The 24,058-nt window shown below is 41.9% G+C and overlaps 1 protein-coding gene and 1 long non-coding RNA gene across 10 annotated transcripts; one reads left to right on the top strand and one right to left on the bottom strand.

Annotated features, from left to right (window-relative positions):
- The first annotated feature begins 4,633 nt into the window (after nt 1-4,633).
- Nucleotides 4,634-24,058, top strand: LOC110971852 (NACHT, LRR and PYD domains-containing protein 12-like). Of its 9 annotated transcripts, none has more exons than XM_051943527.1 (12): nt 4,634-4,700; nt 6,408-6,545; nt 7,760-7,897; nt 8,198-8,302; nt 9,013-9,221; nt 9,341-11,126; nt 14,140-14,313; nt 15,172-15,354; nt 16,533-16,706; nt 20,515-20,688; nt 21,289-21,462; nt 22,870-24,058. In XM_051943527.1, the coding sequence occupies exons 2-12, from the start codon at nt 6,427-6,429 to the stop codon at nt 22,880-22,882; spliced, it is 3,249 nt and encodes a 1,082-aa protein (XP_051799487.1). In that variant the 5' UTR covers nt 4,634-4,700; nt 6,408-6,426; the 3' UTR covers nt 22,883-24,058. The 9 variants fall into 9 exon arrangements, with proteins under 9 accessions (XP_051799487.1, XP_051799486.1, XP_051799490.1 ...); XM_051943526.1 differs by having other exon boundaries at nt 8,195-8,302; XM_051943530.1 differs by lacking the exon at nt 7,760-7,897.
- LOC127532196 (uncharacterized) lies at nt 14,538-20,688 on the bottom strand. The gene is made up of 3 exons (XR_007939593.1): nt 20,603-20,688; nt 16,475-16,620; nt 14,538-15,142 (listed from the first exon to the last, which is right to left on the bottom strand). It is a non-coding gene; the product is annotated as an uncharacterized LOC127532196 (long non-coding RNA).

The following is a 24,058-nucleotide window of genomic DNA, read 5'->3' as shown; positions in this document are numbered from 1 at the left end:
ACAGGGAAGAAACCTCGAGCAGAACCCGGCTCTATATAGGGGGGACTAGAGTGCCTATATAATGAGAGTGGCGACAACTGGGGATTTGAAGCCATTTTGTTTCCATTCACTCAATATGGGACACGCAGCGCGAGGTGCACATTCACGAAAACTATGGATTGTTTACTGATTTCAAGACATGTTTTTGACAAAATAATTTACTGGCTTGTTTTGTCTGAATGTCCAAGGTTGGATTATGGCCGTTTTTTGTGGAATTTTTTCATCTGTGACTAGTTTTGAGCCTTCAAAGGTGAGTTGTGCTGTTTACGTTATTTGCTGTTTGTTGGACAAATGTGTTTATATTACCCGTCGGAGGTAAGAACACATATTTTTACAAGTCACCTTCAGTAGCAACATAACATTTACAATCACAAATACACAACTGTTACTACTTTTAAATTAAACCCATAAAATGATAGCCCATTTTACAGAACCATAGACCGTCAGAAAATTAACTTAATCGGAAATTCATCACCAACTATACTTTAATAGAATCAAACTGTCTCATCTGAGACATCACAAACGCTCAACTCATAAACCCACATTTTGAGCTGAGCCTGACGGGTTTAAGAAGCAGTCACCAGGCACCGAGGAGTATGACGTCATCATTCTGGCCCCTCCTCTAAATAAAGCCGCTCCGTGGGAACTCCCCCTCCATTACGTCAGGCTTCGAAGCGCAAACTGTAAATAAACAGTCTGTGGTTCGCACGTCCGGTAGCATCTCTGGCTACTGTCGGGCTTGTTTTTGGAGTAAAACACGGTAAGAAGATACATCCTTCTAACCTGTAGCGTTGTTTTGTTGAGACTTATGAAGAGTTGTGTTTTGTCATGTTTGAGTACTTAGCTAGGCTAAGCTGCAAAATTAGCTGTCAGGCTATTAACACAGGTGTTCAATGGCTAATTTAGCTGGCTAGATAATTGACCCTTCGCTAAGCCCCGCCCCCCTTGGTTACTGTTGCTACGCCTGTCAAGCTTTCCCTCCTAGTATGAAATATGGAGTTTTAGCTAGCAACTTACCTTAGAACAGATGTAGGTGTTCTTATTGATTTTGGAGGGATTCAGCTGATCATGCGGTCTCCCACACTGCTTAATCCACACGCGGCACATTTCTTCTTGTGTCTTTGTGTCTTTGGCTTGGGGAATGCAAAAAATCAACACCACCCTCCAAGCTTTGCGGATAACGATTGTCGGACTTGCAAGTACCGTACGCACACCACTTCGGCATATTGTGTTCTGCTGAAAGCTTGACAGACCTCTCGTGCCTAGTTACAGTTGCTAAGGTAGGATTGGACAGTAGCCATTTGTGGGAGGGGCTTAGCAAAGGGTCAATTACAATCATTTCCATTTTCTCTTGAATGACGTGACCGGAAGTGCTGCAGATCAGGAAGTTGTGTTGTTTCACAAACGTGTTGCCAACATCCCGTGTTCTGTGGATTATTTCCCTTCTTCACTCAGTAGAGAAAGATTCTCCAGGTGAGTCACTGATTTTCCGTTTAAATTTTACAAACACTACAGCAAGAACCACAATCAGGACAAGTAGAGAAGTTTATCTGACACAAATTTCACTTTAGTTCACATTGCCACTCTGTAAAAGTCTTCAGATATCATGTTTGTTTGTTAAAACTTTACTTGTTTCACATTTAACATGGTCATGTTAGTACATTGGCCTATACGTAAACGCTGCGTCCACCGCCGCCAAATCAGACAAATCACGTTGCAATTATTTAGGAAATAAAATAGGCTTAAATTGCTTTTACTATGAGGGAGAAACAGGAAGTGTAGCTCATCTGTAATTCCGCTACTTTACGTCGTTGTCGCTGGCTAGTTAGCAAGTCCTGATTAGTGAGTTAATTTCAGTATGATCAAGTTAAACAGTCACGTAGTAAAACATTAGACTCCAAACTAAGCAGTAACTACAGCTCTGCATCTTATAGATAATTTCTTTGAAAAGCTACTTATTTTACGGCTTAAATCAGTCGGTGCCAGTGGAGAACCTTGTTAGCTCTACTGCTAGCTCCGCTAACCCTGCTGGATACAACATGATACAGTGATAGGTTCATGATTCGCCACAAATAATTTGAAATTACACAAATAATTTTAATATTAAGGGTAAGACTCTACAGTATTATTAATTGTACAAATTTACTTCTTAAAAAACTGAAGCCTCTAAAATATTATCATTTAAATGTTCCTAACTTTTTAAATATTATGATTAAAAAATAAAAGTTTGATCAATTACAAATACACTCAACTAAGCGGAGAGTTCGGAGGTAAGAAAACATATTTACAACATAACAAAGTCAGCTTTAGAAGCAACATAACATTTACAATCACAAATACACAACTTTTTTTTTTAAATTAAACCCATTACATGATACCCATTGTACAGAAATATAGGCTTATAGTCAGAAAATTAACTTCATCGGAAATTCATCACCAACTAAACTCTCCAAACTACATAAATGCGATCCAAACTCTCGTAGTCAAACTGTGTAAACTGTATCTGAGCGAACCAAACTCTCAACTCTCTATCACAAACTCACATTTTGAGGTGAGCCTCAGAGGTTAATGATGCAGTCACCAGGCAGTGAGGCCTCTGACATCATCATTCTGGCCCCTCCTCTAAATAAAGCCGCTCCGTGGGAACGCCCCCTCCATTACATCAGAAGGTTCGAAGCGTAGACTTTATAAACAGTCTGTGATTGAAGCGGCACGTCTGGTAGCATCTGTGGCTGCTGTTGATCTTGTATTTTGAGTAAAACACGGTAAGAAGATAAATACTTCTAACCTGTAGCATTGTTTTGATGTACGTTAAGTCAGAGACTTATGAAGAGTTGTGTTTGGTCATGTTTGAGCACTTTTGGTGGTCCGAACGCGTTAGCAACGGCTAATTTAGCTGGCTAGATAATTCAGTCCCTCCAGGATTTCGCGGGTATTTTTCGTGAGTGTTGCGGCCGAAAATGCCTGAATTTGCGGCAGGTTTTTTAAAAAAAATTGCGATAAAAGTTGCGATGTTTTAAGCTTATTTGTTGTGATGAAACTGTGGGAGACAGTGACAACTGCTAAAAAGCTGCATTTTTTCCAGCTTGTAGAACATGTTTCAACACTGTAATTGACGATATTTATTCCAAAATTAATTACTTAACGTTCCAACCCATTTCCACAAAAGCTGGCACACCACGGTGGGACATTAGCAGCAGCCAGATACTGGTTTAACATGAAGTGACCTAATTGTGCAGGGGGCGACGGCAATTTAATCAGTTGTTCCTTGTGTCATTTCTGATACATCCACAGTGTTAGATCTGTTGTAGGATCACAATCGTGATCGTCAGCGGGCCGCTGAGGTAGCGTTCACTTGTTGCCATGGTTACCGTGCTGCTATCAGACGCCGTGCCACTATGACTCCTCAATAAATCTGTGGATCTAAAGTTTAAGCCGCATCACTGCCGAAGTCTAATCATTTGGTCCTTGTGTCATTTCTGACCGACCCTGAAAATTTCATTCAAATCTCAGACTCTGTTTTTGCGTGATGTTGGTAACAGAGGAAGGATTCACACACGCTGATCGTCACATAACTCTGCCGTGTTCTTTGGTGTAATAAATAATCTAATTTACCTTCATTCTTTCAGTGCTCTAACGGATCTGGATGCAACAGTTTCCATCACGGTGATTTGTCTGGTCTGTTGTTGCTCATTTCAGCCGTTTTAATATGTTTCGTGTTTTTAAAAAAAGTGTGTATCAATTGATTTTTTTTCCCTATTTTTGTATTCCACCACAATATTGCACGGTTGTAAAACAGTTTAGCTCCACTTTGGTGAAGAACATCAGTGAATTAATTGTTTATCACGGTCGTCAGCAGTAATTTTTGTTGGTAAATGAGAGACATTAGTATCACACATGTCTGAATCTTCAAACCATAAAAAGGAAGTGAATTCGGTGACGTACATGCATTAGGTTTGTGCTGGGAGCTGCTATGATTGGTGGAACTCATGGGAGGCGGGCCAAAATTGCGGGAAAGTTGCGGTGATTGGACAAAATTGCAAGGCCGTGAAAAATTCACGGAGATTGGTTGATTTCGTGTGAATTTGCACCATCGCAACATCTCGAATTCCTGGAGGGACTGATTAACAGTGATAGTCTCGACTTCCATTTTTTACAGTGTCAAGAAAACATCTATGGACAAGAAAACTGCCTAAATTTGTCCTCACAATGATGTAATCATGTCTGAGTTTAGTGTTTGTTAGGGCTGGGCACGTTAATGCGAGGGTACTGAAAACAGAAATTTTATAGCCCCGTTAATGCATTAACGGGGCAGGTTATAAAAATGTATAATAACAATAATACTGCTCACATAAAGGTAGGATAAATTCTTTCATACATGATTTGTCATGTTTTGGATTCCAAGTGTCAGACACTGATAATGAAATGCTTTTGAATTAAACGTTTTGAAAAAAGCTACATTATGCTTTACATTATGAAGTTCAACAAACATTTAGAGATGTTTCGCGGTGTTTTATTTTCCTAAATGCTGTTCATCTCCAGCTGAACACTCTAATGTCTGATTTTTTTTGACTTGCGCTCAAACGCCTCTCGGTCTACCTTTTGGTTTCGTTCTTAGTAAGATGTGACGCAGTTTACGTCTTCCGGTCCAGCCTGTGAAGGTAATGTCAGCAGCTTTTAAGTTGAATTCGTTCGTTTTATTTCTTTAATGTTTGATATTTGTTTAGAAAAACTTGACCTTCGCTTTAAACTTTCTCTGGAACTGGAAGGTTCGGTTGAAGGCGTTAAACCGATCAACGTGTCGCCGTTTTGTGTTTGTGACCGGAAACCGTCGATTAAAATCATAAATATATAACAGTAAACAGTATAAATAACAATACAGTAAAGGACACTGATAGTCAGGAGCTGAATGCGGTCGTTTTTTCCGCGTATCTCCGCTTTGTGGTGCCCTCTGTGGAGGAGGCAGAGTGAGGAGCTGCTCCAAGCCGTTCAGGGAGACCTGAGCTCGGCCTGACAACCGACCGAGAACCGGTGTGACTAGAGCCAGAGAGCAGGAGGCCGTTCAGAGGGTTTAATTTTAATCTGAGTGTAAATAGCTTCTATATGTAACATGTACTGTTTGTCAGCAGTGTTGGTGTTTATCTTCCCACTGTTCTCCACCAAAGGTCTTAAAGTTTTTGTAGTTAGCTTGTATTTATCTGATTTATCTTGATCAGTGTCATAACTATAACCGATAAAGTTGTTTTCATCTGTTCAGATAGCTTTTAAGGAACTAATGAACGTACACAGGGCAGATTTGCACTTTCTAAAAAATGTCGGAGACGGAGCATGGAACTTCTACCGTATATATTGTATAAAGTTGAGTTTCATATTAAACCTGGCTTAGTGCTATATATCTTGCATACAACACTGAGTTATTAAAATAAATCGTTGCCATTATTACTGGTGGCTGATACCAGTATCTGATATTAACTTTTCAGATATCTGCAATAACTGACATTACTGATGTCGATATTCAAATTTTGTTCACACCACAAAAACTAGTTTAAATAAGCACTGTGAGAACATGAAAACCAAAATTAAACCAAATTAGACCATGCAGTGTTCTTTATTATGTAACAAAAAGAAAACATATTTTAACATATTTAACGTCAAGTCCAGGAACAATTAAGTTGTTGTGCATCATCCTCTCCACTTCCTTCTGTAGCATGTTTATTGCCACCAGCTTGGTGTTTCTGTCAAAATAATGGTCTTTGTGCCTTGGGTCCAGTACTGTTGCCAAGTAGTAAAGTGGTTCAGAGAAAGCATTTTCAAAGCGGTCATTCACAGTTTCCAGCAGAGCACGTTTTGCGGTGAGGACCCCACTGTCTGTTTTAGCTTCCTTGCTAAGCAGCCGTTTCAAAGCCACAACAGACTAGAGGGAATCACGTCAGCAGCAGAGGCCTGATAAGAACTTATTTCTGTCGTCAACTCTTCAAAAGGTACAAGAAACGTGACCATATTTTCAGTAGGGCTGGACCCGAATATCCTGAATATCCGAATATTTGTTCGCTATGTCGGTATTCGAATATTTATACGAATATTTATACTCACTTTTTGGTCTCTTCCACAACGCCATTCCTCTCTCCTACAATGTTGATTACAATTACATACAAACTAGGAAATATGCAAATTAGGCGATGACGTCATTTAGCGACTTCTAGTGACTTTTAAGACAGCCAATAGCGACTTTCCGAATATTCGGGTCGTCCCCCCCCCCACTCACTTCTGTGGACTCAAAGTACCTGAATGAAGACAAACATGAACTTGTGTGTTACTTTGAATTTTGTTATTTCCTGAGCTCTCAGTGTTGCTGGTTTTCCTCTCAGATTAACTGAAGTCCTCAAGATGAGTGATTCTGAGGAGGAGGAGGAGTTTCCAGCCTCCAGCCGTCTGTCTATGAAGAGTGACTGGTCCAAACATCATCCTCCAGAGTTCAGTAAAGATCCTGAACCCTCAGACACAAAGTAAGAAATGGCCTCTAACTTATTCATATAACTTTTTTATAATTACGTCTGTCGGTGATACGTTGTGTCCCTGATGGTTGATTTTAGTGTAAACACACTCCTGCAGGTGTTTACACACAGTGGACAGGTGTTTCATTTGGACATCTCTTGAGCAAAATCTGTTTTGCCACAAGGATTTCATTTTTCAGACTTGCATTGTCTGCCAGCCAGCACAGCCAGAGGGTGCAAGTGGGTTGAATCTAGAAATGTAGTAGATTTGGGTGCAAGACTAGATATGGCTTTCATCAGGTCAACATTCTTCTGGGAAAATCTGGTTTCCATTTCTGAAATGACCCTGTCAAGGATGTTGAACAGAGATCTTTTGGGAGACTGATGGGCATTAAGGGAAGGATCATCAGAGTCTGTATGGCCCACAGTTGAGAGCACGACACTTTGACCAAGGTGATTGCTCATTGTTCTCCTTCTCTTTGGAGGATGAGAATCATCTCCATCAGCCACCTGAGATAACTCTGCCCAATACTCATCTTCACGAATGTTTTTTAGGGACTCCAGTGCTGCACCAACAACCTCAGAAGCCCTACACATATCCACAGACTGAGACTGTAGAATTGCATTTGCTGCTTTCAAGACACCAAGCACCCGCACTAGAAACTTGGCAGTCTCAAAGAAGTGATGCCTCTGAATTTGACATATCAGGCCTGATGCCTCAGTGCACAGGTCAACTGCAGCATCATCATCCTCTGCCATCTCAGATAGGGGGAGGGGAGATGTGTGAGTGTGCGCTGATCAATCAGTCAATCAAATTTATAAATAAAATTTGATTGATTGATTGATTGATCAGCCTGTGAATACACGCACAGCGGAGGGACAGAGAGATGAGACGAAGCTGAGACTATATCGCGTTCTCCCCTTTTCGGCGGATTTTTCCGCTACTGCAGATAATTTTGTCAACTTGTAATGTATTAATTGTGTGAGTATATTAAAAATGTGCTTTCTCAACTTCTAAAATTTTGATTTGAGGGAGCAAGACATTTATTTGAGGGGGCACTGCCTCCTCTCGCCCCTGCATAGTGCCGGCCTCACTCTGAGGACTTTTTCAGATTTCACTTCTGTGGACTCAAAGTACCTGAATGAAGACAAACATGAACTTGTGTGTTACTTTGACTTTTGTTATTTCCTGAGCTCTCAGTCAGTGTTGTGGGTTTTCCTCTCAGATTGACTGAAGTCCTCAAGATGAGTGATTCTGAGGAGGAGGAGGAGTTTCCAGCCTCCAGCCGTCTGTCTATGAAGAGTGACTGGTCCAAACATCATCCTCCAGAGTTCAGTAAAGATCCTGAACCCTCAGACACAAAGTAAGAATCGGCCTCTAACTTATTCATATCACTCTTTTATAATTACGTCTGTCGGTGATACGTTGTGTCCCTGATGCTTGATTTTAGTTGATAGATTAAAATGAACTTTGAAAAGGTTTGAAATAGAAATCCTTCGTCCTGTTTCCTCTCAGCATCTTCAGTAGAAATGCTGTAATCTAATCTAAGAGGACAACTGTAAACATTAACCATCTCATCATCTGCAGTTTGTGTATTTAAACTGTGTATTTGATCAGAGAATTGATCAGTGATTGATGAGAGAACAAACATGTATTTCAGCAGACAGAGAGCAGAGTCTTCAGCCTCCAGCCGTCTGTCTATGAAGAGTGACTGGTCCAAACATCATCCTCCAGAGTTCAGTAAAGATCCTGAACCCTCAGACACAAAGTAAGAAAGTGTTTCTGCTGTAAACTGATCTGATGGAAGATGAAGGTTTTAGGATGAAGGAAGATGCTCTGCTGAAACAGTCACACAGTGGTCAGAATGCAGAACTCTTTCAGACCGAGATAAATCCTCATCTGGCTTTTAAAACCAGGAAGTTGTGATGGTGTTACTGTGGTAAAACACCTGAGAACATCTATTTCACTTTTACACACAATGTTCAAACAGCTTCTCTCCAGTGTTGAAGTCAACGTAAACATTTTCAGATTGTCTGTGTAAGAATGTTCTGCAGATGTGTAGCTGATGTTGTGGTTGGTCTTCATTGGTTCATGGTTCTGATGAAATGGAAGCCGAACACTGTGTGTCTGAGGCTGCTGCTCTGTCACAGTTTTTACAGCATTTCTACTCTGAGATCAGACTGAGCTGAGCCGAGCTGAGCTGCCAAAGTGAGTGTAAAGCAGTGAAGAACAGAAGGCTGTTACTGTGAAGCTGCTGCACAAAGTGTTGAGTTTCTATTAACAGAAAACTGCAGGCAGATGAGTGAGAGTTTGGTGGTTGTAATGGTGTTAATTAAAGGAAGCAGCATTTTTATTACTGGCTGAACTCAGACAGAACAGTAGCCTCACTTTTACTGTTTTCTGAGACCATCTGACCTTCTGCTCTGTGGATGTTTTTCTCCAGATGATGTGAGATGTGATGAATAAATGTGTTGACAGAGTGATGAAGAGGAGGGGAGTTTGTGTGGAGGAGCAGCTGTCCTGCTGTGCTCGGTGTCAGGACGTCCTGAAGGATCCAGTCTCTAGCAGCTGTGGACACTGGTTCTGCAGACAGTGCATCAGCTCATACTGGGACCAGTCTGCTCCATCAGGACACTCCTCCTGTCCCCAGTGTGGAAAAAGACCCAGAAGCCGCAGCTGTGGACAAAGTAAGACTGAACATCTGCTGGTGGACTGATGTGTGGAATCTGAGCTTGTTGTTGTGTTGTCCAGACATAAAAGATGTTTGTGTTTGCTGAGTCTGATTGTTTGTCTGGTCTGTGAGCAGGTGTTGGTCTGCAGGAGGTTCTGCAGGAACATAAGATGAGTCTGAGGAGGAGATGTGAACATGTGACTGAAGGAAGTGATGAACCAGGAGGTGGAACCCTCCTCAACAGGATCTACACTGAGCTCTACATCACAGAGGGACACAGTGGAGAGGCTGATGTCCAACATGAGGTGGAGCAGCTGGAGACAGCTTCCAAGAAGAGCCTCCATGACACTCCCATCAGGTGCCAGGACATCTTTAAAGTCTTACCTGAGCAGCAGAGAGCCATCAGAGTGGTCCTGACCAATGGCATTGCTGGCATAGGTAAAACCTTCTCAGTGCTGAAGTTCACTCTGGACTGGGCAGAGGGCGGAGAAAACCAAGACGTCAGTGTGGTGGTGGTGCTTTCCTTCAGGGAGTTGAACTTGATCAGCGATGAGCAGCACAGTCTTCTCACGCTGCTCCATGTTTTCCATCCAACATTACAGAAGGTGACGGCAGAGCAGCTGGCTGTCTGTAAACTTTTGTTCATCTTTGACGGTCTGGATGAAAGCAGACTTTCACTGGATTTCACCAACAGGAAGGTTGTGTCTGACGTCAGCCAGAAGTCATCGCTGGACGTTCTGCTGTTCAATCTCTTGGAGGGGAATCTGCTTCCCTCGGCTCTGGTCTGGATCACTTCCCGCCCTGCCGCAGCCAATCAGATCCCTCTTACATGTGTGGACAGATTAACAGAAGTACGAGGCTTCACCGACGTCCAGAAGGAGGAGTACTTCAGGAGGAGGATCAGTGATGAAGAGCGCTCCAGCACAATCATCTCCCACATCAAGACATCCAGGAACCTCCACATCATGTGTCGACTCCCAGTGTTCTGCTGGATCACTGCTGCAGTTCTGGAGCACATGTTGAACACAGAGCAGAGAGGAGAGCTGCCCAAGACCCTGACTGACATGTACTCACATGTCCTGCTGGTTCAGACCCAGAAGAAGAAGAACAAGTACCATGAGGGACCTGAGACGAGTCCACAGGAGCTGACGGAGGCTGACTGGGAAGTTCTTCTGAAGCTGGGGAGGCTGGCCTTTGAACATCTGGAGAAAGGAAACATCATGTTCTACGAAGAAGACCTGGAGCAGTGTGGTCTGGATGTGACGGAGGTCTCTGTCTTCTCAGGAGTTTGTACACAGATCTTAAGAAGAGAGTGTGTGATGTTCGAGAAACCAGTCTACTGCTTTGTTCATCTGAGCATTCAGGAGTTTCTGGCTGCAGTCTACGTGTTCCACTGTTACACCAACAGGAAGACTGAGGTGCTGAAGGAGTTCCTTGGAGATTACTACATGAACTCATACCTGGATATTTTCCTGGACAGAGTCATGGAGAAATCCCTCACCATTAAAAATGGTCACCTGGACCTGTTTGTTCGCTTCCTTCATGGCCTCTGTCTGGAGTCCAACCAGAGACTCTTAGGAGGTCTGCTGGGTCAGACAGAGAACGATCCCAAGATGATCCAGAGAATCATCAACAACCTGAAGGAGATGAACAGTGATGAAATATCTCCTGACAGGAGCATCAACATCTTCCACTGTCTGATGGAGATGAAGGATCTCTCAGTACATCAGGAGATCCAAGAGTTCCTGCAGTCAAAGAACAGATCAGAGAAGAAACTCTCTGAGATCCACTGCTCAGCTCTGGCCTACATGCTGCAGATGTCAGAGGAGGTTCTGGATGAGTTGGACCTGGACAAATACAGAACATCACAAGAAGGAAAACGGAGACTGATTCCAGCTGTGAGGAACTCCAGAAAGTTTCGGTAATCTGAGTAATCTGAGTATTTCACTCTTTAGTGTTTAACATAAAATCTGTATCATTAACAAGCAACATTTCTGAAGTCTGAGAAATGACACGATTATGTAATTGTTGCTGTCACTGATGTGAGCTGAATTTTAATTCATTTGATTTCCTTGTTTTTATTTCAAATTATTACAGTTTTTATTTAATTACACTATAGAGCGGTTTCTCGTCTATCACGATGGTTTGGTTCCAGAACCGGCCGCAATAGATAAAAATCCGCAAAGTAGTGACCTCATATTTATTTTATTATTTATATGTATTTTAAGGTTTTATAAACCCTCCCCGCACTCGTATAAACCTTTCCCACACGGTTATTAACTTTTCCACACTCTTATAAACACTTCCTATGCTCTTAAACACTTCTACACTCTTAAACCTACGTAATTTTAACAGCTTATAAAATTCTAAATGGGTACACACCAGTGACTATTCTACAACTTGAACAAGAAAAGCACTTGGAGAGCGCAGTACTCCGCCAACGCTGCTCAATCGTATCACTGATCAATATCCAAGTATCCGAATATTTGGTCATTATGATGGTATCCGGATATTTATTTTGAGATCAGAATGTTTGGATGGGTATTCGACTCGTCCTTTCGTCTTCACTGGTCGGACAATGTTGCGCGATCGGCATTGGATTCATCCCTTCGTGAATTCACTTCCTGAAAGCTATCTGGTCCCACTCCCAGCATAATTGCTACTGTCTACCGCCCCCATAAACCAATCCACTCCTCGTGCCTCCTTGACATCCACAATCTATTCACCCCTGATGAACTGGTTTCTCATTACAACACTAGACTCCATAATATCCTCAATTTTCTTGCTCCATTAAAAACCTGATCCGTTTTATTCTCCGTCTGCGCCCCTTGGTTCACTCCCAGTCTTTGGCTCATTAGAGCCAAAGGTCAGCAACCTGAGTGGCTTTATAGAAAACTGGTCTCACTATCCACAAAGACATGTACAATAACCTCATCATACGTTCACATCAGAGCTTTCAGACGCTCTGCTCCCCGTCTCTTGAATTCACTACCACCCCAGTTCAGAAACATTGATTCATTCCTCCATTTCAAATCCCAGCTCAAGTTGCATCTGTTTTATACTTCATATTCCATCTGACACCAATTGCTCTGTCTCCTGCATTGTTTTTCCTGTTTTTTGTGCAGAGAAAGGTGTCTTCACATAAAATATATCGCTCAAAATAATGCAGTGGAGTTATGTGATGATCGGCTCTGTCTGTCAGCAACATTACTCAAAAACAGACTAACGGATTTGAATGAAATTTCCAAGGAAGGTCAGAAAGGTCAGATCAACAAATCTGTAGGGCTGGGCCCGAATATCCGAATATTTGCCCCCACCCCCATCCCACCAAACCCCCACCCCCCAACCCCACCACACCCCACCCCCGTTCGGATGTTACCGGGTGGAAAGAGTATGCCGTGTTACTGTCTTCCCGCCGCCTTCGGCCCACATCGGCACATATCGGCTCATCCCGTCGTGCGATCACATAAACATATACGCATATGCCTATGACATATACACATATGTCTATGTGATCACCCCCTCCTCCCCCCAGACGAAAATATTCGGAGCTCGTCTCTTCCCTGCGCCTTCGGCCCACTTCAGCTCATCCATTCGTGTTCGGCTCATCTCGGCTCTGACGTCACGCTTCACTTTGTTGCATAAACACAAGACAAGATGCTGAAGACCTCCGATGTTTGGGAATTCTTCAGTTTAACTGAAGACAAAATGAAGGCAAAATTTGGACCTGGCAGACCAGACGAACGGATCCGAATATTCGGGCCGTCTCCGCCACAACCACAAGCGCGTATCGGATGTAAATGACACAAGGAACAACTGATTGAATTGTGGGGGTGTTTCTGAGTCCAATCAATTCCCGCCGCCCGCTACATATTTAGGTCACGGGATTCGATATGTACACATGCAGAACACACACCTGTGTTCAGTGCGAGGTCGGGTAATGAACAGTCTTGGTGGAGTACTGCGCTCTCCTTGTGAATTGACGTGACAAGCCATGAGTGTGTGTGAACACGTCTTTGCCAGGATGTGAAATTTACTTTTCAAGCCACTGACATATGTCCGAATATGATTCATTCAATCGTAAATTATCATTTTGTGCCACAAATCTACCAACCATGTTGTATTTAACCAGTATCTGGCTGCTGCTTATTTCCCACTGTGGTGTGCCAGTTTTTGTGGAAACGGGTTGGAACGTAAAATAATTAATTTTGGAATAAATATTGTCAATTACAGTGTTGAAACATGTCCTACAAGCTGGAAAAAAATGCAGCTTTTTAGCAATTGTCAATTGTCTCCCGCAATTTTATCACAACAAATCAGCTTAAAACATCGCAACTTTTATCGCAATTTTTTAGAAAAGCTGCCACGAATTCAGGCATTTTCGGCCGCAGGAATCACGAAAAAAACCCGCGAAATCCTGGAGGGACCGATATATCAGAGCAGAATGGTAGAAGTCAGATTGTTTCCCCGAGTGTTTTTAATGCTACAAACCCTGATAACGTGTTTGTAAGACATTATGGTGGAAATAATTCATCCTCAGTGGTTTGTTCTTTGTGTTTGTGCTGAACAAATTTTTCAGAATCTCCCAAAGGACATTGAGGAAAATGTTGACTCACTGGTCTGTCATCACATGAGAATTTTTCCTGATGTTCTTATTGACTGATGTTCAGGTGTGATGTTGTCCAGTGATCATCATCAGTTTCATTTGTGTAGCGTTTGATTGACAGAAGACTGTAAATGTTGAGTGATGGAATTGAAGCTGACAGCAGCAGGTCCACAGCAGAGACATCATCATCTTTCAATCTGTGATGTTCACTGAGCTCAACTCAGTCATAATAACCTGAGTCACAGTAAAACAGGACAGAAAATGTTGTCAGCAGGAAATATCAGGTGTTCTCTCTCATAACTTGATTGTCATTTATGTCTCATTACAGACTTTCTAACTGTAGACTCTCAGAGAGTCACTATGAAGTCATGGCTTCAGCTCTGAAGTCCAACCCCTCCCATCTGATAGAACTGGACCTGAAAGGAAACAACCTGCAGGATTCAGAAGTGAAGCATCTTTCTGATGGACTGGAGAGTCCAAACTGTAAACTGGAGACTCTCAGGTCAGTTCAGTGACTACTGGTTGAATTTTTTATAGAATAAATTTTGAGTTTTGTTTGATAAATGTTAAGAATTTTCCTCAAAACAGTCTAAAGACATTTTAGTTTCTTGATCCATGTCTGAATCAATCCTTTGATGAGCTGACTGCAGAGTTCCCAGATGGAGGACAGAATCCACAGTCCTGCTGTGTGTCTGAATGTAAAGCTGATGTGAAAGTGATGTGAGGCTTCAGCAGTGTGACTTCCGCACATCCAGTCAGTATGTTTGTGTTTCCACAGTGTTTGTGCTGAGCTGCAGTGGAGCCTCAGGAAGTCAAAGAGGAGTTTAGTTGTCAACAGTGTGGAAGTTGATTAGTGTGAGTCAGAAGCTGAAGCTTGATGTTAGTGTGAGCTGAGCTGATGAAGTGATTCCTTCCAGTGGAGTTGTGTTAGGAAGAGAGCAGTGGACAGTCAGTGTGGACAGCAGGAATCAGAATCCCTCTGTAATGTACAGATGACATGTGACTGTTGTTGAAGACACACTGGAAGATGTGAAGGAGACAAAGCTAGCAAGCTGATTTCCACAGAAGAAGAAGAAGAAGGTGATGGAATAAATGAAAGAATGAAGAGATTTGATGTTGATCCTTTGATGAGAGAGTGGACTGAGGTCAGCAGATGTTACTGATGTGTGGACATGAATAGGTGGATGAATGTTGTGCTGACATGTGGATGATGTGTGTAGAAGGCTGACATGATGATGATCCACAATAAGAGAAGGACAAAGTCACTGTGCTGCTTTTAGAGAAAAGCTGATTGATGAGGACAAAGTAATGTTGATCTGCACATTCAGAACCTGAACACACATCTTTATTCTTTATTCAGATTGGAGGACTGCAATCTGTCAGAGACCAGCTGTGATTCTCTGGTCTCAGCTCTGAAGTCCAACCCCTCCCATCTGGAACATCTGGAACATCTGGACCTGAGTCTGAACGACCTGCTGGATTCAGGAGTGAAACATCTGAGTGTTTTTCTGGAGAGTCCAGACTGCATCCTGGAGACTCTGAGGTCAGTTCACTGACTGTCTGTTACTGTTGTAGATCTGATGTGTTTAATGACAACTGAAGCTCATTTTGTTCAAACAAAACTTCCATCCATGAAGCTGTAAATCTGCTCTGGTTCACATTTTCTGTTTTATTTAGCAAAATGAAAGATATTATTTAATGAAAGGGTAAAGATCAGCACTCACCTTGGCTCTATCATTGACAGCTGCAAATCAAGACAGAAATCTGACTCAGACCCGAACTTCAATAACCATCTAAAGTTTATCACTAAATCTTCCTATTACCACCTCAAAAACATTGCGAGAATTTAGGGGTTTCTGTCTAAACAAGACATGGAAAAACTTATTCATGCATTCATTCTGAGTAGGTTAGATTACTGTAATGGCATCTTTACCAGTCTTAATAAAAAATCAATCAAGCAGCTGCAGCTGATTCAGAATGCTGCTGCCAGAGTCCTTACAGACACGAGGAAACTGGACCATATTACACCAGTCATTAAATCGCTACACTGAAATCCTGTGAGACAAAGGATAGATTTCAAAATCTTGCTGCTGGTCTTTAAAGCACTGAATGGTCTTGGTATGACAATATATGCATGATTTACTAGCTCCTGATGAAGCATCCAGACCTCTTAGGTCATCTGGAACTGGTTTGTTGTGTGTCCCAAGAACAAGAACCAAGCAAGGTGAGACGGCATTCAGTTATTTTGCTCCTCACCTGTGGAACAAACTTCCTGTAGATCTGAGGTCCGCTGAAACTGTCAGTGCCTTTAAAAATCAGGGCTGAAAACACTATTGTTCACTCTAACGTATGTGTAGATTAAAATACTACCTACTTGCTATACTCCACTGTGTAGCAAGTAGGTCGTATTGCTATATGTTATACTCCATTGCTTTTACATTTTGTATATTTTTCTTCTTTTTAAATTGATTTCATAGATTGTAAAAATATAGCATTTTATTTTTTATTTTATTACTGTCTTGCTGTTTTTAGTGTTTATCTAAAGCACTTTGAATTACCTTGTGTTGAGTTGTGCTATACAAATAAACTTGCCTTGCCTTGGCTTGCCTTAGAGAAAAGCTGGTTGATGAGGACAAAGTAATGTTGATCTGCACGTTCAGAACCTGAACACATCTGATGGATCATCAATGATTTTATACACATCTTTGATTCTTTATTCAGATTGAAGAGCTGCAGGTTGTCAGAGATCAGCTGTGATTCTCTGGTCTCAGCTCTGAAGTCCAACCCCTCCCATCTGGAACATCTGGACCTGAGTATCAATGACCTGAAGGATTCAGGAGTGAAACATCTGAGTGGTTTTCTGGAGAGTCCAGACTGCATCCTGAAGACTCTGGGGTCAGACATTGTGTTTTCTTTGTGTGCTGAGTAGGGCTGGTCCAAATAGTAGTTTCTGGGGGAAGGGGAGCGAAGTGCATTTTTGAGAACTTCGATCTGGCCTCTGACGGTGTTCATCATCAGAGTCCGACAGCATTAGCATAGCGTTACCATGAATATCTCTGTCTTTGGCTTTTGTATTCTGTTTACTAACACAGGTGGAGTGACGCAAGTCCACGTGGTACAAACGACCAGAAACAACTAGCCTAGCCCCGCTAGACAACCCACGGCAACGAATTTAATTCTCTGCCAGGGTCGACAACAAAAACGACAACAGTCGCTGAGCTCCATTAGCACCGACTGAATAATCTTTCTGTTAACATGTCTGTAATATACTTGAGCTTCACCCATTGACTGAATAAATAAGGCTTCACCAAACTACCGCATCCTCCGATTTCCGGTGCTCTAGGAGCCTATTCGTTGCACTGATTGGTTGTATACCTACCCAATTGCTGCAGACAACCTTTTAGCCGGCCTCCCTCTCTGTCGAGCATGCCTAGACCCTTGCGTCTTCAGAGCATGGGTCTAGCGCGGCTAGGCTAAGATCCCACTATTCTGATCTCAAAATTAATATTCAGTTACTACCACCGAATATTCAGATAATTAGGTCCAGCCCTAGTGCTGAGATGAATCTGATGTAGAGTTATGGTGACACTAAACTGATATTCTACTGATCCACACTTCTTTCACGCTTCACTAAAACCGGTTCCAGTCTTGAAGTTGTGGCCGATGAGGAGGTGAGTGAACGCTTCGCTGAGTCCTCTCATTCTCACACCTGATTGGTCGATGGGCTGTGAAGGGAGGAGCCCTACAGCTTCCTCTTCCAATCGGCTGTGAGGATGAACCCAGGAGGCGGAACATTGGAGGCTTTTCACAGAAGCGTCCTCAGACCTGAATTCTCATCGTATCAGTAACTTTCATCTCTGCAGACAGAACATCTGAGCAGCTTCCATCCATTTAGGATGAATTTTCCTGTTTTTTTTTTAAAAATAAAGTTTGAAATCGACGACGGATAAGGGTCGTCAGATGAGACAACAAATCTGAAAAGTGGCCAAACGTCCAGCTAAAAGTCAGAGTTTTGGTGTTGAAGTTGTTCAGTATCTACAGACTAAACTGGAGAAATTAAGAGCTGCTGCTGGAGACTACAGTTCCCAGGATGCAGCGGGACTTACTCCAGCCTCCTTTAGTAACCTGATCCATGCTGTTAGTAAACCTGACAGCTTCTGCCTTTTAAAGTCGCCTTATTTCAGTGATTTGGAGAATTTGAGAGCTAACGTGTGAAGCTGGATTCCTCTTTCTAAACAGAAATGCTGCGAGGGAGGGGAATAATTTCTTTGTCATTTCAGAATGGAAAGAAAAAGTATTAATTATCTTCATGGTAACGTCGTTTTCTTCTTCTCTGCTTTCGACCTTTAACTGTGAAGTATTGAGTTGCACACGTAACTGACAGCAGTAGCTAACATCTCCCCCCATGATAGATGAAGCTGTCATATGGAGCTAAAACAGAGACGGTATAGGTGGTCATTGACAGTAAGAATTTGTCATTAAAAATAAAATTTGGCTTTTTTATTTTTGCATTTTAATGTGATTTTAAATTACAGTTTTCAGAGTTTTTCTTCATGTATATGCTTTTAAAGACTATTTTTTATGTTGAGTTTTTTTTCGTGATTTTCAAAGTTCTGTTTTCATTGATAACTTCCTGGGGGAGGGGCAATGAACGGCTCATTTACATATAATTTGCATATCGATGAGTCCTCTTTCCAGACCCGCTGGTCGGTGACTGACGTGACCACAACACAGCCCTCTCGCTTTACTTTTTTCCATGAACATTATTGATGTGCACAGTTGTACTCAGAAGTTAAAATACCCTGGCAGAATTTATCATTTCTTGGCCATTTTTCAGAGAACATGAATGATAACACAAAAGCTTTTCTTTCACTCATGAATGAAGCCATTTATTGATAAAAAACAACTGTGTTTACTCCTTTTAAAGCATAATGACAACAGAAACTACCCAAATGACCAAAAGTTTACACACCCCAGTTCTTAACACTGTGTATTCCCCCCTTTAACATCAGTGACAGCTTGAAGTCTTTTTTGGTAGTTGTTAACGAGGCTCTTTGTTTTCTCAGATGGTAAAGCTGCCCATTCTTTTGGACAAAAAGCCTCCAGTCTCTTTACATTCCTGGGCTGTCTAGCATGAACTGCACATCTGAGATCTCTCCAGAGTGGCTCAACGATGCTGAGGTCAGGAGTCTGAGATGGCCACTCCAGAACCTTCTCTTTATTCTGGAGTAGTCGATGACAGGTTGACTTGGCCTTGTGTTTTGGATTGTTGTCATTTTGGAACGTCCAAGTACGTCCCATGCGCAGCTTCCGGGCTGATGAGTTTACATCTTCATCCAGTATTTTCTGGTAACATGCTGCATTCATCTTGCCATCAATTTTGACCAATTTTCATGTGCCTTTGTAGCTCACACATCCCCAAAACATCAGCGATCCTCCTCCGTGTTTCACAGTGGGAATGGTGTACCTTCATCATGGGCCTTGTTTACTCCTCTGCAAATGTAAAGTTTATGGTTGTTGTGTCCAAAACATGGAATTTTGCTCTTGTCATGTATTCTAAGCAGGATGCTTTGTGGCATTTGCATAGTGGTGGCTTTCTTCAGATGACTTGACCTTGCAGCCCATTTTTCTTGAAGTGCCTCCTTATTTTGCCTCTTGAAACAGACACACCACTTTTCAGAGACTCCTGTATTTCAGCTGAAATTATTTGTCAGTTTTTCATCCCGGACAATTTTCCTGGCAGCTGTGCATGAAGTTTTTGTTGTTCTACCTGACCGTGGTTTGGTTTCAACAGAATCCCTCATTTTCCACTTTTTAATTAGAGTTTGAACGCTATCCAATTCCTTGGATATCTTTTTATATCCCTTTCCAGTTTTATACAGTTCATTTAACTTTTTCCACAGATCCTTTGACAGTTCTTTTGCTTTTCCCATGGCTCAGAATCCAGAAACATCAGTGCAGCGCTGGATGAAAGATGCAAGGGTCTGTCAGGAGCCCATAAACTCACTGAGCTTTTATACACACTGATTACAAGGTGAGGATGGCTACCTTCAGTAGCCATTCAAACCTGTTTGTTCAACTTGTGTGCAGGTTATCAGGCCAAAATCACGAGTGTATGTAAACTTTTGATCAGGGTCATTCGGGTAGTTTCTGTTGTCATTATGATTTAAAAAGAGCAAACACAGTTGTTTGACAATAAATGGCTTCATCCGACCACTAGCCATGAGTGGAAGAAATGTTTTTCTCTTTTCATTCATATTCTATGAAAATGGCCCAAAAGTCACACATTCTGCCAGGATATGTAAACTTATGATCACAGCTGTATATTTTGAGGTTCCTCAGATCGCTATAGTTGTTTATTTCATGTTTTAGAGGCATTGATTTGTTGACCGCTGTAGTTTGTGATGCAGTTGAAGTGAACCGTCTTATTTTTGGTTGTATCAGTGGATCACAAGAACTTTGCAGAAAGTCATCACTGAGTAATTACCGGTACTGAACCGTGACAAGGACAGCTCAAAATCCAGGACTGTTTTATTGGACCACGTGTGTTTTATCTGAATATGCCTCATAAACAGGGATTCATGGGGTTTTCAGTTTCATTATTATCATTACTAAAATACATTAGTCTACATTTTAGACAGAGCTGCTGTTTGTCAAAACATCCAGAGGTTTATAGTCTGAACATGTTTTGTTCTTTTTTCAGATTGATGAGCTGCAGTTTGTCAGAGACCAGCTGTGATTCTCTGGTCTCAGCTCTGAAGTCCAACCCCTCACATCTGGAACATCTGGACCTGAGTAACAACAACCTGAAGGATTCAGGAGTGAAACATCTGAGTGTTTTTCTGGAGAGTCCAGACTGCATCCTGAAGACTCTGAGGTCAGTTCACTGACTGTCTGTTACTGTTGTAGATCTGATGTGTTTAATGACAACTGAAGCTCATTTCTGTTCAGCAGAACTTCCATCCATGAAGCTGTAAATCTGCTCTGATACACATTTTCTGTTTTCTTTAGTGTTGATCAAGAGACAAGTGTTTGTAGCAGAAAAAGTAGAAAATGTTGAGTGTTAATTGTTAAAGTAAATGAATGTTTGTAGTTTGAGCTGAAGAGTCACATCTGGATCCAGAAGATCCTCTGAACTCAGAACAGTTTGAAGAGACAAAGTTTAGTGAGTGAAGTCTAAATATTTCTTTGGTTTGTGTTGAGTTTTATTTGACTGATCCTGATCGTGTTGATGATGCAGCATGTTACTGATGTGTGGACATGAATAGGTGGATGAATGTTGTGCTGACATGTGGATGATGTGTGTAGAAGGCTGACATGATGATGATCCACAATAAGAGAAGGACAAAGTCACTGTGCTGCTTTTAGAGAAAAGCTGGTTGATGAGGACAAAGTAATGTTGATCTGCACATTCAGAACCTGAACACATCTGATGGATCATCAGTGATTTTATACACATCTTTGATTCTTTATTCAGATTGAGGAGCTGCTGTTTGTCAGAGATCAGCTGTGATTCTCTGGTCTCAGCTCTGAAGTCCAACCCCTCCCATCTGGAACATCTGGACCTGAGCATCAACAAGCTGCAGGAATCATCAGTGAAACATCTGTTAGATCTTGTGAAGAGTCAAGACTGCAGCCTGCAGACCCTGAGGTCAGTAGAAGGTTCCATCAGTCTCTGCTGCTTCCAGCAGTTTTCTGTTGTTGATGTGTTGATGTGTTGAGGAAATAAAGCTGATTCCAGCTGACAGCCTTCCAGATGTGCAGAGACAGTGGTCCTCATTCATCAAAGTGTCCTTCAGATCTGATCTCACTGTTTGTTGTCTCATTCCAACAGTGATCAGCTGATCAGTGTGATGTTTGTCACAGCTCTGAGATCAGTGAGACTGAAGCCTGCAGACCAGCGCCTCTTATTTCACAGCAGCATCTTTACATTTAGTCATTCTCTCAACATGTCCTGCTGTTTTACAGATATTTGATCGTTTCATTAAATTACAGATAATTTGGAGTAAAATGACAGAAAACAATGAACTTCCATGTGAATGTTAAATGAAACAACAGGTCAAAACTGCAAATAACATGAAAAATCTGTATTTCTACAAATATTAATTTGATCTTTGACAGTGTTTGGCTGTAAAATGACTGTTTAACTGGACTTAGATCAGATAAAAGTATCCTTATGTTTGAAATTTGCTGTTTCATTCAGTTTCTTCAGGTGTTGAACCTGAGAGGAGCATTTGAACATATTTTCTGGCTCCTTTTCTGACAGACTTTGAATTTCTTCTTCTAGAGCACATGAGATGTTGGTGTTAACTTCCTGTGCGAGATAATGTGCCATTGTGAGAGTCTCTGCGATATCTCTGTTACTGTTTTGCCGGCAATGAACATGATGGTGAAATAAACTTTTTTGGAAACTCAGGACATCGTGTTTTTGGAATTTAGGGAGGTTTTGAAACTTCCAGAAGCATTTGAACATATTTAGTGTCCCTTTGCTTTTGAGACAGTGTGTGAGGTTTGAGCTGAATGTGTTCACTCCAACACGTTCACATGAAGCTGCTGCTCTGAACATGACTGAAGTCCTGTTGCTCTTTAATCCTCATGTAAGGAAATTTCTTCTCTAGTGCAGTCCTGACTCCTCCTAATGACACTCAGTCATCTTGTTCAAGTCAAAGCAAAGTTTTACTTGCACAAGGAATCAATATGCACAGTGCAGAGTGTCTGAGCAAATTATTACAGACTGTAGGATACACACAAGCTTCATAAGCAAGTGTTTGCATGAGCTGTAGCGCAATCACAAGTGCACGAATACGCATGGATATTGTAATGGTACTCTGTTTGAGTTCCTGCCATGTGGCTTTGGTAACACAAACAGATAGTGAGCCACATCAGTTCTCATGGCCTGTTCTCAGCAGTTTTCCACAAGGTCAGTGTAATAGGAGAGGAATAAAATAAGAGAATGGTACATAAAATCATAATAAGAATACAGTACATTTTTGTAACACCAGATGAGTTGCTGATCAGATTCATTGATCTCCTCTGGTCTTTGTTCTTCTCTCTGCAGATGGAAGTGGTGACGGTCATGACGGTGTTTGTGCTGAGAGGATGGAGTGTGTCTGATGATCCAGAGGTTGAAGCAGCAGCAGCAGCTGGTGTGGAGAGACTGTGACTGGACCATGTTACTGGGAGGTGGACTGGGAACCAGTGTAAAGTGTGTTGTTTTCACTGTGTAGTTTAGTGTTGCAGCTCCACACTGAATGATGAACTGCACCGTATGTGGAGGTTGATGTCAGGTTGCAGAGTGTGCAGGAAGTTTCAGGATGTTTGTGTCAGTGCAGGATTCTTGAAACAGGCTTTGGTGTATGTTTGCTTTGGTTGCTGGTCCTGCTGAAAGTCCTGCGTTTGAGAGAATCCATGCGCTACTCACATGCTCCAGTTTAGGAGCTTTAAAGCTCCCAACAGGCCTGTTGATGCTCTTCTTCTGGTCCTTCTACCTCCAGACGTTCTGCCCCAACAGTCCACTTTAGTCTCACCAGTCCATCAGACTCCCAGAACTCTGCTTTGTTCCACTCAGGGAGAGCTTATTGTTCAGTGTTCTCAGACTTTAGTTGCTGCCTTCATCAGGTCCTGCAAATCTTTACCAATAAAACAGGTTTTCTCCCAGCTGCTACTGTCAAACATCTGCTTCCTCCTGGAGAGATTTTGTACAGTTTGATTGACTCAGCTCATCCACATGAGATTTCTCCTGGTCAAACGAGCCAGAAAATCTTTCAAGTTTTCATCAACACTCAGTCTCCTGGTGAACTCCAAGTATTTTCTATCCTCAGACTTCATAAAGAACAAAACACCAAAGTCAGACTCCAAGTATTGCTGCTTATGGTTCAGTGCATCCAGTGATACTTATTTGATCATTAATTCATTGGGTTTTTTTTTGAATTGCTGATTGCTTTTGGTGAAACCAAAAGTACCATGACCCCAGCTCAGGCATACGTGGGAATTAAAAGCTCGGCCTACAGTCATTCATTCATAGAATGGTGTGATGGAGCAGCAGTAGCCAGGCTGTGGCCCGCATACATATTTCATCTTGGCGCGTGTAAGTGTAAACTTTTGTTTTATTTTATTTCACTTGGGAGATCACTCAATCCTAAACACAATTTAAAACTTTACTGTATTGCGTGTTTGCAGGAGACCATTTTGACCTTTGTAACCTTTTTGATGTTTGATCCATAGAGACAATAAACTTTTGAAAGACA

This window comes from Acanthochromis polyacanthus, chromosome 22 (assembly GCF_021347895.1).
Source record: "Acanthochromis polyacanthus isolate Apoly-LR-REF ecotype Palm Island chromosome 22, KAUST_Apoly_ChrSc, whole genome shotgun sequence".
NCBI lineage: Eukaryota > Metazoa > Chordata > Actinopteri > Pomacentridae > Acanthochromis > Acanthochromis polyacanthus.
The sequence above is the reverse complement of the archived record's forward strand: the minus strand, read 5'-3'. Positions and strand labels throughout refer to the sequence as shown.